The sequence below is a fragment of the Aspergillus multicolor genome (assembly GCF_047715735.1).
Source record: "Aspergillus multicolor strain CBS 133.54 unplaced genomic scaffold BDW74scaffold_3, whole genome shotgun sequence".
NCBI classification, from domain to species: Eukaryota; Fungi; Ascomycota; class Eurotiomycetes; order Eurotiales; family Aspergillaceae; genus Aspergillus; species Aspergillus multicolor.
Genome location: NW_027395954.1, coordinates 1,422,181 through 1,438,077, shown reverse-complemented (window position 1 = coordinate 1,438,077; position 15,897 = coordinate 1,422,181). Strand labels below are relative to the sequence as shown.

General features: G+C 51.3%; 4 protein-coding genes across 4 annotated transcripts; 1 reads left to right on the top strand and 3 right to left on the bottom strand.

Annotated features, from left to right (window-relative positions):
• Positions 1–254: 254 nt before the first annotated feature.
• On the bottom strand, positions 255–6,559 carry BDW74DRAFT_165800 (uncharacterized protein; the record flags this gene model as incomplete). Its single annotated transcript, XM_073726466.1, has 6 exons — positions 255–1,043; positions 1,093–2,295; positions 2,858–4,432; positions 4,936–4,986; positions 5,060–6,193; positions 6,242–6,559. 6 exons carry the CDS (start codon positions 6,557–6,559, stop codon positions 255–257), a joined length of 5,070 nt encoding a protein of 1,689 aa, XP_073587979.1.
• A 658-nt stretch (positions 6,560–7,217) lies between these two features.
• On the bottom strand, positions 7,218–8,723 carry BDW74DRAFT_146255 (phosphatase PAP2 family protein). Its single transcript, XM_073723312.1, has 3 exons — positions 8,449–8,723; positions 7,957–8,390; positions 7,218–7,902 (listed from the first exon to the last, which is right to left on the bottom strand). Exons 1-3 carry the CDS (start codon positions 8,584–8,586, stop codon positions 7,530–7,532), a joined length of 945 nt encoding a protein of 314 aa, XP_073587978.1. The 5' UTR covers positions 8,587–8,723; the 3' UTR covers positions 7,218–7,529.
• A 69-nt stretch (positions 8,724–8,792) lies between these two features.
• Positions 8,793–10,296, top strand: med7 (mediator complex subunit MED7). The gene is made up of 2 exons (XM_073733743.1): positions 8,793–9,146; positions 9,200–10,296. Exons 1-2 carry the CDS (start codon positions 8,892–8,894, stop codon positions 9,725–9,727), a joined length of 783 nt encoding a protein of 260 aa, XP_073587977.1. The 5' UTR covers positions 8,793–8,891; the 3' UTR covers positions 9,728–10,296.
• A 464-nt stretch (positions 10,297–10,760) lies between these two features.
• On the bottom strand, positions 10,761–15,244 carry BDW74DRAFT_165798 (putative C6 transcription factor; the record flags this gene model as incomplete). The annotated part of the gene is made up of 8 exons (XM_073726465.1): positions 10,761–11,037; positions 11,102–11,847; positions 11,922–12,580; positions 12,633–12,721; positions 12,771–12,883; positions 12,934–13,042; positions 13,530–13,533; positions 13,624–15,244. 8 exons carry the CDS (start codon positions 15,242–15,244, stop codon positions 10,761–10,763), a joined length of 3,618 nt encoding a protein of 1,205 aa, XP_073587976.1.
• Between the last annotated feature and the right edge of the window lie 653 nt (positions 15,245–15,897).

Sequence of the window (15,897 nt, the reverse complement as noted above, 5' to 3'; positions counted from 1 at the left end):
CCTCCGGACCCCGGCCGGTGTCAACAAGCAGCTCTAGCGCGATAGCCGCGGAACAACGCACGTGGGCGGTGATAAAGCGCATGGTGCGCTTAGGCATACTATGCAGGCGAACGATAATCATTATAGTCAATTAGCTAGCATTAAGAATATTCTATTCATTATTAAGACATAGTTGAGAAATAGGCTGGTTGTGTCGAAACCGATTAATATATCCAAGCGAGTCCGGCTCGCTCCAGTTATCGTAAGCCAGGCGCTCATTCAATGCTCATGTTCATGAAGCCGTCGTTCGCTTCATTCATGCCCTGCATGCCCACCCTCTTCAGAGTCCCGGTGTGAGGTGTGCTTGGTATCGTCCGAGCCCCGGTCTCAGGTCGATCGTTAAACAGAGGTCCGACGTTTGATTTCGGAGGACCCCATATGTTAGGGCTGCTGTCGGTGATCGCCGGGGAGTTTGGCATGATCGGACTGCTTTGTGCGCTCATGCTGGGAGACACAGCTCTTCGTTTGAACAAATTGGGGTCGAAATCGTCCTCTCGCCGTCTTTTCCTGCGCAATTCTGAGATAACACCCGCCTGGGCCGGAAGCGGAGTGGAAGCACGAGACGCAGGCCTTTCGCCGGGTTTCACAAATTCATTAGTATGTGATCCGAAAGTGGTAGACGGCGTCATATCCATGGCTATGTCCTCTTCGGATACAGAAGACGCTGCATGTCGGCGAAGGGGTGGCGGCGGCGTACGGTAACGTTCATCGAAAGAATTCCAAAAGTCATGTCCAGCGGAATTTCGATGAGCCTGGTCACTGAAACTGGGTTCACCGGGAAAAGGTGCGGCGTGCTTCTCTGGCTCATGATGCTCCCCCACTCCAGGCGGTGCGAACATACTCGGCGACGAAAATGCAGCAAGCACTGGAGATGTTTGCGCCGGTTCAGGTTCAGTTTCGCGAACCTGGCGGATGACTTCAGCCTCGCGCTTCGCATCACTGTCGAGCGGAGCTGATTCTTCCATCAAAGCCGCTCGAATCCGTGCGAACGTCTTGGTTTTGGGCTACAAGCTAGTCAGCGGCAGCAGTAGGAGTGTCAACACAAGCACTTACCAGTAGACTACCCCGCCGGGTAACAGCACGCCTAATTACGCCCAAGGGGCCGCTATCTGACCTAGTCCCGGTTGGGCTGTGGCCACGAAAGCCGCGGCTCTCCCCTTCATCACTCATATCCGACAAACGTAGGTCGCGGGTTCCCAGACTTAAACTCTCCCGCCGCGAGGGCGCGCCATTCCTGTGTCCAAAGTAACCATTCCCGTTTTCTATGCTTTTCATCACAGGTGGCGACAGAGGTGCCGGGCTCTGTTTCGAACTATTGCCACTGGCGCTGCTGGAGCTGTGTCTGCTGCTACGCCCTCTGCGGAAGCGCGCCCGCTGGAAGCTCAATAAGCTTGCAGCCGCTTGGGAATAACTTCCCATCCAATCAGTTCCGGGGCTTGGTACATTCCCGCCAGCAAAAGCGTTGAAGCCTGGCGCCAGTTTCCGTGCCTGGGGAGTATTCATTATCACGTCATCGCGATCCATCGGTTCATCATCCTCTTCACTACTACTCGTATCGGATTCCATCATATTAACACTTGACATGGAGCTGGAGATGGTTGTCCGATCGGCGGGGTTGGAAGTTGAGAAAGGCGGGACGGATCCAGGTGACGCACGGCGCTGCGGGATCGCTACACCGCGGCCGCCCACCGTCGGTGACGAATCAGGGGACGATTCTGCTATGATCGAATGATGGAGGTTGGTGCACGCGCGAGAAAAGTCGAGCCCGCGGGAACGACGAGGTAGGACTGATCCCGGAGAAGCGGCGCTGTAGATTTGTGACGGATCGAGCTTCGGAGAAAGAGGGGCACGGCTAGATGATGCGGGCGTTGCGGCTTTCGCTGGTAAAGACTGTAAACTCAAAGGGGGGTCATGTCTGGGGCTTCGGCGGGGAGTCTGAGGTGTGTATGGTAAGGCAGTGTCATCTTTACTGGCAGGGCGGTCTTCACTGGTTTTAGGGGAGAGTGACACTGAAGGTCGTGAGGCATCGGACAAAGACCGCGCTTTAGGGGAAGGACGCAACGACGGGCCAAACAAGCTGGTTCTCTCTCCTGCAGAGTCGGTCTGGATGCCTGACTGACCCAACTCAGGCCGTTCGAATTCAGACCGCTGAGACAACTGTTCGCTAAGGTTGCTCGCGAATGGAAGCGACGGGGCGCTATGAGAAGCTGTCGATGGAGTCATGGAATGTGCCATACTTCGCTCGTCGGTTCGATCCTATGCAGTCATATTGTAATTGAACTTGGTGCGGATTGTATGCAAGGACGGTCAAAGTGGACAGGCTTCAGTCGCGAGGGAGGGACTTTAAAGCGCGTTCTTAAGCGCCAAGGGGTCGCGTCGAAGAGAGGACAGTTTCAACGTCAAGGCAATGTTCAAAACAGTGGATTCAGAGGGGGTTTCAAAGTGTCAATGGATGAGCAAGACGCTATTTGAGACGGGCGCGTAATCCGATGGCATTCGAGATCATTGCTGTCGGATCGACCGTTGACGTCCATTCCAATGCCCCGGAACCGTTTCGCCCCGCGCTCTGGATGTTGACCCTGATTGGTTGATTCGCGAGCGTTAACAATTACTAAGCATTTCTATATACTTTGCATTTATTTACATGGGTAGCAGCTACTGGGCTGTACTGGTCAAATTCAATCCATCTTATGCATCATTTCGGTACCTGGTAAGGCAGCTAGGCCAGGCTCATTGCTGTGCTGAAGGGAGCAACATAGCACTCCCAATCATTATCAGAGGAATCACCCAATGGCAGTGTCAGAACGTTGTCACGAACCTGCCAAACCTTCACAATGACAGCCCTGGTACGGGCGACACTCAGGATGTTGAACTCAGCCATGGCAGCCAACGCACGTAGAATCAACGGCCGCCCACACACTACATTTCCGTCGTCATCTTTCCATAGCTCATCATTAACCTGATCGAGTTCGACGGCGGCGACGAAGACAGGCCATGCCAAGCCTACATACGTTCCTGCGTCAAGCATGTCCGAGACACGTCTTAGTATCTTCCGGACGTAGTCAACCACTAGGGGAGTGGTAGGTGATGCGTTGTTTAGTGCGCAGTGCAAGTATAATACCGCAGCGAGTCGTTTCAGTTCCGCAATGGCTTGGAGAGCTGTATCGTCTGCATCCACATGCTGGACCAATTCCTCAAGTCGTCGGTTCAGATCCGCTGCATTCGACGAAAACTCATCTTTGTCGGATATAGAAGCCGGCTGCCGCCGTCTCCTGCTTAACTCGGTAATATCGGACAGTATCGAAACAAGCTCCGGGCTGCAACCCATCCAGTGGTCAATTTTGCGCTCATTGTGCTGCCAATAGTCGGTCCCGAATAAGGGCTGTTCACCACAAGCAGTACGGCCCATGATATCCTGGAACGCGAAGAAGCGCTCCGCAAACGAAGTGACTTCATCTTGTTCAGGAGCGTCATCTTGTTGAGGGGCTGGCAGCGCAGCTTGCTGCCGCCTAAAACGTATTAGCTCTTTCGCACCCTTCAGATGGACGATCCAGCGTTGATCGCAGTGATCAACTAGTTCATAGAGACATAGCAACATCATGATAACCAGTATCTCGGGGTCTGATGTGGAGACAAGCGATCCAGAAGCGGTTAATCTGTGGCGGAGGCCTCTTAGGGCTTCGGATTTGAGACGAAGACCAACAGCACAGTAATTTGGATTGTCTAGCGATAGTGCGCATGCGCCTAGGGCCAATATCGCCTTGGAAACCGTCTCAGACGCGGTCGAGCAAAAGGGTATGATGATGGACGCAAGCGGAGAAGGGTTGTTGGCACTTGCAATCGTTCTGGGACATATCCGTTGGACATAGTACTCAAACAAGTGTCCATGGATAGATCCAGAAAACTGAGGTAGAGCCGGTAGGGAGGGTAGCGGCGCGGCCAACTGTACCAGCGGGGATCTCAACTCGTATGGCGAGGGAATTAGGTGACTCCCCCGAGTACTAACAAGAGCATGATCATCCTCCGTAGGTGTAACCCGGTACGGCAGTCGAAAAGCATCAGTCGAGCTGTTGACAAAGTTCCACGCCTCAACCCGAGGAATCAGACACCATTCCTGCTCGCCAAGCAAAAAAGCATTCGGGCTAGAAACAGATGATGCTGATGAGTTTCCAGTAGCTTTGGATTTGCTCCAAACCCCAGCTCTTCCGAACGCTTGCCCGCGACTTGCAAACTCCGACTCCCACTTGAGTACAACCTTAGTCGAGCATTGAAGTCCTCGCTCCTGGCATCTCGTGCAGACAGGCTTCTTGGTGTCACAGCGGACACGACTGGCGCGACACTGGGAGCATCCTTCGCGACTACGGGTCTTCACTGGACCCGTGCGGTCGTTGGCCTTTCTACGAGGCATTCAACAGAATGTGCAGAAAAATTCGGGTTCATTGCAGATTTTGAATGTGGTTTATCCTCAGCCTCGACTGGTCGCGGCGGAGGGAGTTGAAGAGTCCAGGCCGGATTGCTCATCGTCGGTGGCGAAGAGGTGGGTCTCATGCCTGATGGACAAGGCATCGCTTTGGCCTCTCAGGCCACCAACTCAACATGCCTCGGCTCGCCATTATTGCTGGTTAACTTGACAAATTTATAGGATCTAGGGAGCTGGAAGAGAATGGATGCGATACGTTCAGAGATTAGGTCACCTAGTGCTAACAGAGCTTGAAATCGCTGAGGTGCTCAGATTTATCAACATGTTGAGGCTTACCCCAACGAACTATAAATTGCTACACCAACACCTAGTCCATCAACATATACACAAAGCTTAAAACACCCGCATAAACAGTTTCCAAACTACACCTAAATATCCCTAACAGTAAACTTCGTTTTGAAGTTATACTGCCTCACAAACCAAGCATTCCACAACTCCCACTCCTGGTCCGGATGCGCAAGCTGTACCTGGAGGAGCATAATTAGCTAACGTCCCCTCACAAACAATGCTATGAAGAAAGATAAAGAAGGGAGAACATACATCGAACCTCCTCAGAAAACTCGGGATCAGCTTATAAACCTCCATGAGCGAGATATTCTTCCCGATGCACGTTCGCGCTCCAGCCCCAAACTGCAACATCGTGCCGTTCATCGTCTTCAGCCTCTCTTTACTCGCATCCAGCCACCGATCGGGAACGAAGCTGTCGACATCAGGCCCGAAGATCTCTTCCCGTCTGTGCATCACCCACGCACTACAGCCCACAATCGTACCGCCGGGTATAAAGTGCCCTGCGATATCGATGCCTGAGGACGGGACAACGCGCTCGAGATGTAAGCCCGCAGCAGGACAGATCCGGAAAGATTCTTTTATGCAGGCGTCCAGGAAAGGGAGTTTCTGGGATTCGGACCATGTGACGAGGCCGGAGGAACGGTTCTCTAAAGTACCGTCTTTAACGGCAGCATCAAGCTCAGCGCGTAAGCGGACCATATACTGGGGGTTCTTTAGGAGATAGTAGAATACAGCTGCGAGGCTGATGGCTGTTGTCTCGGAGCCGGCAAAGGCCATGGAGACAGTCATTGTGAGGACGTGCTTCTCCGTCATGAAGTCTGGGCGCTCCTTACCGGCCTGGATGAACTTTGTGAGGAGGTCTTGCTTCGTGGGGGTATCGGCATCAACTGCCATCCGCTCACTCATGCGCTGCCGCGCGAAGATTGCAACAGGATGCGAGTTATCCGCTATTCCCCATTTCTGCAAGATGTCGTAGATTGGGTTCTTCCACAGCAGCTTGTCTAACCAGGGCATTTGGCCGATGGGACCTGCATAGTCAAAGATTCGGGCTAGGGACTTCAGGATGCCATCAATATCTTCGTTCTTTTCTATAAACCCGTGCCGCTTGCTGTATGTGATGCTGCCAATGACATCGAACGCAAAGAACTGTAGCCACCGGGCAAAGTCGCATGTCTTGTTGGTATTGGCAAAGAGAGCTGTTGTTTGGTCGAGGAAGAGCTCGATCGTTTCATTTACCATTGGTTCGTACTGGACCAGGGAGGACATTGAGAAGGCATGGTTGACGGAGCGGCGGAGGTTGGCATGGAAGGACTCGTCTAGAGTTGAGAAGAGGGATGGAAGGGGTTCGCTTTTCGAGACAGTCATCTGGACGGGGTAGAATTCGGACTGGTGAGGTTAACCTTGATTGAGGGAAAATAGAGATAGGGTATAGACCTTGGTGAACCCTTTATTCAGCCCGTAAATGATCTTGATAGCTTTTGGAGACGCAAAGGATAGAGTGGTTGGCCCAAGCCTGACAACATCACCGTGCTTTCGATGCAGGGATATATGTGTGAGTTCAGGTCGTCGGCTTCGTACATTCAGGAAGCGCCATAGGTTCGTGAATTTTGCTAGGAAAGGACCTGGATAGCGATGGAGGCCGTTGTGGAAGTATTGTTGTGCGATGTACAAGAAGAGGAGAGCAGGAAGGATGTAGATAACATATCCGGACAATGGCTCTGTACGGCCAAGGACCTCTGATAAGACTGCCATCTTGAATTTTAGACGTTGATGCGCATTTAGACACCACTGAAGATGCTTCCTGCATTTATAAGAAGAAAATGCACATGTCAGGTCTTACTGGATGCCCGCGCTTATCGCTGATGCTCTCCTTGGGCTATACATTGTATATAGGCCTACAGCAGGGTATCGGCAGTTGTCGCTGCGGAGAGCCGAGACTGTTATGCTTGCAGTAGCCTGGGAAGCTACGCAGACCACCCTTCACATTGAAGTCGACCTCGGAATCGATGGGCAAAACAGTATCCGCGCTACATCACTCCACATAGAGAAAGGGACCACAGAGTACTTTATAGCAATTTCCGCCAGCATTGATCCCGAAGCGGCTGTGAGATTGTGGATGCCATCGACATGCGGAGAAATGCCCCCGCGATTGATGAGGGCGGGGGTGGGGCCGGGCAGCATCAGAGGTACAAGCCAAGGGGATCCTGGTGGACGCCGGTCGATCATGGCGTTTCGTCCGTGGTCAAATCGGCAGGAGGAGGGATTTCATCTACCGAAACCCACAGATCTCCACAACATCCTAAGTTGAACAGTATGTATGACTCCTGGAGGTTCTGTCTAACATTACCCAGGGACCGATACTACTGGTAGCCGAGCATAGCTTGACGTCTGTGTATGAGAGCCCCAGAAGAACGCATTTGATAAGTGTAACAATTGTTTGTATTCATGGCAACCTGCGTATAGCACGTAGAGATAGCTATTGTAGGGCATTTGCCTAAACCTGCCACCCAAGGATGAGGATAACGATGACGCATATGCTTATATACTCTTAGTACCGGCAATGTATGTCCAGGCTTGGGGCAAATTCACGAAAAAAGCTCATGATCTTCATAACTCGAAGGGTATCATAACGATAGTAAGGGCAAAACTCGAGAATAACGGCACTGCTGCGCGAAGGCAATCCAGCGCCAACGCTACGGTCCAAAATGGAGTTCGTGATTGTTCAGCGATCTTGGTGGGTCACCAATTCATCTAGCTGATAAGACTCTTCACCAGTCCAAGACTGATCCCTGCGGCTGGATAACTGTTGCTCCTCGTCATCCGGGACCTTTGAGAAGCCTTCTGGAGCAAATTCGTCCTTGCTGTATGGAGTGTCGCATCTGAAAGAGCGCAGAGCGGGAAAGTAGCGGCGATAGCAGAAATGGGCGACAACCGAGCCTAGAATAGTACCCGATGTCACATCATAGACGTCGTGACGATAGTCTTCCAGGCGGGAGATTGCAACCATAAGGGCACAAATGATCGGTATCAGGACCAAAAGGCAGCGGCAAAGGTCCGTCCGTGGCCTAAAAACATGCATCTGACCGGAAAAGAACCTGACACAACTTAGTGGGGAGGTCAACAGATATGAAGCACTAGCCCGGACTCACAGTGATAGGTATCCTAGGCCAGCAAATGAGAAACTGCTGTGGCCGCTTGGAAAACTCCTCCAACCCTCTTGTAGGATGTGTTCATTGGTCTGGGTACAAACAGTCCAATAGACTAGCGCGCTCTCCGGAGTGCCCTTCCTAGGCATGCAGCGTGATATCAGATCTGGACGTGGTCTTCCAACAGCATTCTTGATGATATCCGTGAGCAGTGAGGTGAGCATCAAAGCCGTAAGGAAGCCGAGAATTGTCACTTGTACTTTATGTGGACTAGGACGAAAAATGGCGGCCCAAACCAGAAGAATCAGAAGTGGGATAACTCCGGCGTAGAAAATGGACCATAGCACGGGAACTCGTTCGACTGTAGCGAAAGGATACTGGATAGCCTGGTTGTCGAGAGCGAACATGCGGTGAAACGGGGTGACAAATATTTGGATCTATCAATCATTCTGCAATTAGCAACGGGGCACAAGATTGAGCATCATGGAAACATACAAAAATCCAGCATGCGATGATGCAAGCCAGACCGATAGCATCGACGAGTGGGTAGGAACGCAGGAAAACACGAGACCAGGCTCCAGCAAATGGAGACACAGGGATCGTTGATCCCGCAGACAAGCTGCTGCGCTCCATGTCTGCAATTCCTAAGAGATAATGACTGTCATGGGAGGCGGGACTCCTTGACTGAAGGCGACTACGAAACCTGAGAGCTTGAGGAAACGAAGGTGGTCTCGACGGCGGCAGGACGCCGAACGCACGGACCGACAGCCAACCCCCGAGCCCTTCTCCGCAATAATCCGCCGGCGAAAACATCACCTCCAGCTCCCATCTTTCTTCCGCTTCAGCGGCTGTTTTCTTCACATTAACTCTGAGGAATTCGTCAGACAGTACAACTGCCGCATCATTATCTCTATCCCACCGGATAAAATCAGCCAGCCATGGCTGAACCCGGCCGACCATTGAACACTGCCTTCGCTCCTCCGCCCCCTCTTTGGAAGTACTTCACGCCCGAAAACCTAAAAAGACTAGACAATATTAAGAAAGAGGCATCGAGGGGAGAATATGGAAGACCGAAAAAGAAGGAATGGCCACCGGCAGAATTGCGCTCTTTGACACTGCCCCCAGAGCTCCGTTTCCTCGTGCCTCCAGAGATCCCCAAAGAGCAGTATAGCGTCTTTGGAGAAGTTCAGACTGTAGGGCACCTAAATCTAGATGATATTGGCACTATACTAACAGCTATATGTAGCTTTCCACGGCTCTCCCCTCACTCGAAGAACAAGGAATTACCCAGCTATACCCTTCCTCACCCAAACCCGGCGCAAATGACGAACCCGCGTCAGAGCCAGCACAGCCGCTAAACCACGCATACTACCTGCTCAAAATCAGCAAATCGTTGCTCTTGAACTTCTTAGAGTTCGTCGGAATTCTCTCAGTAGCCCCCGATCAATTCGAGCCGAAAGTTGAAGACATCCGCAACCTTTTTATCAATGCGCACCATCTGCTGAACCTATACCGGCCGCACCAAGCCCGCGAATCCCTCATCATGATGATGGAGGAGCAGTTGGCCCGTACGAAAGAAGAGATACAGATGATGGACAGGCTAAAAGAAGAACTAAATGGCGTTTTGGACCAGCTGACAGCCGAAGGCGCTGCTGTAGGAGCTACAATTCAGGCCAGCACTGAAGACGACAAACAGACTTTGAAACCAGATGGGCCGGTCAAGGAGGACTCTCGGCTACTCTGGGATATCCTCGACGACAAACTTGACGGCTGATTCGCCCATATGCCTATATTTGCATTATCCGCCGTCACGCAACGTCAAGCACTGCAATGTGTGCGTGTTTGAGCTTTTATACTCGAATCAGAATCGCTGGCACATCTTAACGATACCTTTGCTATGCCAGTGGACGAGAATTTTGCGACTTTGTAGCTTCCCAGCTACATGATAAAAAGTGTCGAAAAGCCGACATTGGGTCTACACTACACTCACGGTATCTGTTCCTACTACTGAAACTTCTCAATCGCCATCACTTCTCCGAGCAAAGTCGCAATCCTTTCTTATCGGACTTGAAATCTATGATTCTGAAGCGGACCTATCAAAAGCCGGATATTTAGTTGGCCCGCAAGTCACGTGACGCACTAGTCTCGCTTCTTTAAAACGGCGCCATTTTTTTTCCTGCAGGACAAAATGTTGTCCATAGCTTCAAGCTTCCGATCAACAACATGACAGCTCGAACGTCTTGTCTTCCTCTGTGAGAGGATTACAATTATCCAGATGAACCAGACATAATGCTGTCTACCGCATCATGAATCCTTCACGCCTACACCTGCCACTAATCTTGCACTGAGTAAGTCAACCCATCTACTTCCTACACGCAACAGCTCTTCAATGATGATTTGCCTTTTATCTTTGTTTCAACCCCATCTGAACGTACTTGTACGCTTTGGTGATAACTGCGCATTCTTACCTCTTTTTATCTGAAATCGAGCTTGTCATTTTTGCTTTGCAATCTTCGAAATACCGTACCCGGGATTCGTGCTGACTTGCTTTAGAATCTAGGATACCCCTTGCTTGACCAGTTAACTAGCGATTTTAAATGAAATGAAAACATCAATATAAACTCCGTCTATACCGTAATTGCGCCTGCACCGTAGACCATTAGTTCGTAGCTATATACTGTCGTCAAAAAACAAAAACAAAAAATAAACGATGTCTCCCCAAGAAAACAAGCATATTGCCTAACGCCTCTAACCAACCATCCGCACTCATTACTCATACTTACTTCGTGCGTATGAAGCGCTCGCAACTAAGCCAACGGCGTCGAAGCACCGCTAGTCCGCTCCTTCCACGCCTTATCCATAGCACAGCTCGCAAGCCTGCACAGCTCATTAACAAAGTCCGCAACTAGCTTAACGTGCACGAGCTCATTGACCGAGTACGCCTGTCTTAGAAAGACGCGCTCCAGCATGCCTGTTGCGCTCTTGAGCAGGGCCAAATCCTTGGATGCTTGTGGCTCGGCAGGGTTTTGGAGGATGTTGCAGAAGATTGCGAGGAGGGCGGACATGGGGTAGAAGATTAGGGTCCTGGGTTCATTAGTACTTACTCACGCTATAAGGTTATAAGGATAAGGATAGGCGTGGGACGTACCAGAAAACACCATTGACAAGGACGTGCCCCGATGCCTCGAGGTAGAGTAAAGTAGACCGGCTTGCTTCAACAGAGAGAGCAAGACTAGAGCTCACGCCGTCCATGACAGTCCCCTGCGTTGCCCAGGACTTGCAGCGACTGCTTGCCTGGTGGATGATTGTCATGCAGAGGTGGTAGTTAAGGCGGAGGATGACAGAGTGCATGTTACAGTTTGGATCTGGTTTCTCCTGCGAGAACGAAAGGGTTGGTCTCCATCTCACGGGTAACGACAGACGCCACCGCTCCAGTTCGTCATCGAGTTCGCGGATATCCCTTAGAATTTCTGCGTCTGTTTTCTTCATGGCCTTGAACGAGTAGAGAGCGCTGTACGCTCGAGATTTTATGACACCAAGGCGGAGGTCAATTGGGAAAACTGGGTTGTGTGGGAAGTCGGCGGTAGGTTTGATTTCTAGACTGTCTTCCATTTCCTCACCATAATTTGGTGGGAGGGTTAGGTCGCAGTTGTCTTCGGAAAACAGCTGGGCCTGTCCTGTGCGGAGGGAAACGTCCTGCTCTAAGGTGTAGCAGAGCCAGAATAGGTTGCGGAGGTGGCCTTTGACGCGCATCTCGGTATCCGTGAACGAGTCTGGGAACCAGGAGCGCTGGCCGGTGAAAATATGAGCCTCAAGCATGAACAGCATGCGGGCTGATATGGAGCCGTAGTAATTCGCGGATTGCAGGTTGCCTGCAAATAACGCCAACATTCCCTGGAATGAAAGATTGAGTTAATGAGCTGAAAATCGGCAACTAGGGTGAAAGTCAGAACATGGGACCAACTGACCAGCATTGTAACAGTCTGCACTCCGTCTAATGTCGGAGGCTCTTGCAAAATTTGATTCAACAGGTATCGTGCTTTGACAGCACAAGCTTCCTCATCAAAACGCGGCATCACCCTGCCCGTGTCTACAAGACAAGGGTTGCAGAGTCCCGAGACAAACGTTGCAAAGGCGAAAATGCATGCCTTGGAGCTAATATAGGCACCGTCGGAGCCAGAAGGCCGTTCCTTATAGGCCGAATTGATCGTCTTCCAGAAAAGAACAGGGTCAACGGCTGGAAAGACGCGCTGCATTAAAGACGCGCGGTAAGTGTTGAAGCCCAGTTCAATATCGTGCCGATTAGGCAGCTCAAGAGCATCTGCTCCTTGTAAGTGCCTTAGCATCGCATTGGTATTCTGCACTCGCTGCTTTTCCCATGGGGCTCGGCTCGAGGTGAACTGGTCAAAAGCGAGCTTCTGACCAGTCCGCGACTGCACCCATTCTTGTCCTTCGGGAAGAATGAAAGGTATTCCCGTGAACAAGCTGATGGCGCCCAGTTCTTTCCCAGCGAAGTGCAAGGGAACTGAGGAAGATGCAGTAGTTTGGGGCAGAGCCGCTGGACTCGGGGTAAAATCTAGAGGAAGACTGGGAGAGTAAGGCTGCGGCGGTGGCGCCGGAGAGTGCACTATAAAAATGAGGTCATGCCCATCCCGATACGAGAGGCCGACTAGACTAACCAGGCTCTAGTGGAAGCTTCTCGGAAAGAAGCTTCTCAATTCTCGCGATGCGTTCGGAAAGCTGAGACCCTGGGGTAGGAGCCGCAAATCTGGGAACAGGTAAGTACATCGCACGAAGCCATAGTCCGGGGCGCATACTCTTTCCCACCAACAAGCCGCTTGCGTGTTCTTCGAACCTTGCGCTCAAAGGTACAAGGCGAGTCGTGATGGCTACACCAGTTACACTTCGGTATGGCAGCATCACATTTGATCTGCGAATGTCTCAGTATGGCCGTCTCTCCACATGGCGATGGATCCATACCTTCCGCTTATAACAGGCGTCGCAGGCCCTGGCGGTCCGCTTACTCGGCTGTGGCGGCTCATCGTCCGAGCGCTCACCGGAGTTCGGAGAAGGATACATGAGGCTGCTCCTGGAGGATCATCAAACTATAAGAGGTGTATGTCTCAACTTTTCGTCTTGCAACAGTCAAATATTAAGATATCGCAGGATGAGGTTGATGAAAAGAGAGATGAAAGGAAGCTGAAGGGGGATTTTGTCAGACTCCGAACCGCTGACAAAGGCCCCTCGTGGCCCCAGATAAGCTCATGACTAAGCGGAGCTATGGGGATAAGCATTCAGCCTCCGATCTAGATCGCTCTGCTAGTTCATGTTGGTAGGGATTTAGTCGCCTAGCTGAGAATCCTGGAATATCACAGAGATTATGACGTAGATAGCTTATTTTGTGCATTGAGTTTTGTCGTGAGATAATCACTCATATCCAAGGCGTTGCAGTCATCAATCATCAAAAGACAAGCAAAGCCGTACGCGGGTATACCGAGCATGAACCGTAAAAAGGAGGAGAAAATCAGATAACACAAGAGAACGCCCGATATGAGGGAGATACCGGCATAGACAACCATACTAGACGTAGCCAACGAAATGCTCAAGAGTATGCAACGTATGCAAGACAAAGCACGAAATTCATATACTCAGCGCTTCATACAAAGTCACTCCTCCGCCTGCCAGGTTTATATCGTTTTAGACGAGCAGCGGCTTCGCTGGGGAGAATGACCGGCACTGGTCCAAGTGTGTGGCCATTGATACTGCTTGGAGCCGATTTCTGCAGGATATTCTCAACTCTTTCGTCTGGAATTTCAAGAATACTTGGCTCTCTCGGGAATTTCCGGTCGATCATTTCGTCGACAGCCCTACCTGATGTAGACGGAAGAGCCTTTCGTCGAACACGGCGGCCGTCCTTGCTTGAGCTCTCAGTGCCACGCCGTCTTACACCGAGCTGCGCTAGCTGTAGTCGAACCAGGTGCCAGATGCCCGAGTATATCATGATCTCAATGATACCAAATATTGAGACATAGTCCGCGGTCGTGAAAAGTGTCGACCAGACAATGGGTATCAAAAGCCGAGCGTACAGGAGGTTGAGGAGTATTGTAGGGCTCTTGAACCGATCGCACATGGAAATTGCGCTTGCTATGCCATCGATGGAGTAAACCCAAACGCTGTCCTGTATGGGAACATATTTGTACAGGTAAAGCAATGCGTTGTGTACCCATTGAATCTTGATCTGCGTCCGAGAGACAAACTCGATCTTATCCAGTCCTGACGGCTCGGCCCATGCCTTCCATCCCGTTCGAAGGCAGATCGGGCATGCCACGGTATCCCCGGTATGCTTCATGCATTTCGGTCCCTTGCAGTCGAAGCTCTTATCGATATTCGCCTCGAAAACTCTCAGTCTGTACTCCCAGAACGGTAGCAGATAACCGTGTTTGTCATAGGGGGCATGATTATCAAGCCATTTAGACCAGAAATCCAGAATCTCAAAAGCGGTTTGATCACTTCCCCAGAAGTACTGGCGCTGTTGGATACCACAGACGCAGCGGGGATCGTAACTCATATTGATTAACTCGGCCTGCGCCAATTTTTCTAATCGTTTGTACTGCCGGAGAGGGGTCGCAGGTTTCTTTTGAACACTGAAGTATGATATGTTGCAAATATTTTGATGGTCGTTCACCCGATTGGAGACATTCTTTGCGCCGCCAATCTTATAGAACTTATTGCGCCCGGTATGATCTGCGAAGACATAGGTATAACCTTCGCCAGCAGGATTCGATCTTGTCCGTAGTATATGAGCCACTTCGCGGACCACCTCGTCTAGCGGAAGTTGTGGAAATACCAAGGGCTCGTCGCGCCCGAAGTCCAAGTTCTCCGAATCATCGGAGTACAGGTCCGCCTCATCGACGGCGCGCGTAGAAGCGCCCCGCGAAACGGCATCAATTATCTTCGTAGCCCTATCCTCTGCATCTGTGTCGTGGAATGACCCCGGTACTTTCGAATCGCCAGACGGACCAACAGGGTCGAATGTGTCCCAGTCGCTGGAAAATGGGCGGAGGGATTGGCGTCTAACCATCTCAGGCTGCTGCTGAGCGACACGCACAATCTGGGGCGCGGGGCTCCTCTCGCGGGGCTGGTAGTTCGGGTAGACCACGGATTCTCGAGAGCGACCGCCATCATCGTCGTAAAGATCGTAATCGGCGAAAGACGCGCGATCATGCTCAGGGGGAATCAGCGGATAGCGAAAGTCGTGGGGGAGGTCTGCGGGAAGCCAGCGTCTGCTCATTGTTGCGGATTCGCGACGCGTACTGACGGGGGCCCTTTGAGTCGCAACCTAGGACAAGGTCATTGTACAGTGAACCTGGGTTCTGGAGAAGAAAATGGACAAACGACCTAAAGCGAGAAAATAGGCAGCGAAACTGGCTGCGTTCGATAAGCGCCAAGTGAGAGGCTCAGCAGATCTGGAGAGCATGTGACCCCCGCCTGGGCACCACTCGACTGACAGAGCACGCGCTTCTTTCCTCCAGCTGCATCCTCCTCTGTGCAACCTAGGTGCATGGCCTCCATCAGTTGGGCACTGGTAGCTCTATCGAGCCCCGGTCTCTGAGCCCCTTAATCATCTTCTATCGCGATTGAGACAATTTGGAGATGTCATTATCTTCATCGATATCTTCTTAGTGCAGCTGTGAGTTGCTTGATTTGTTTCAACTTGTTTGTCATTGAAATATGCTCGGCTTTAGAACCGCAAATGCACTCGCAATGTTTATCAACTGGTGCCAAAGAGACAAGCTCTCCGGCACTTTAGCTGCTTTGCAACGGTCTACAGCACCATTCGGCCGCCATACCCATTTACCGTAGCATAGGTGAGACTTCCCCAGCTAAGAACGCATTGACATCGACAGAGTAACAAGCTGCCACAGAATGTCATAAGTAATTGTC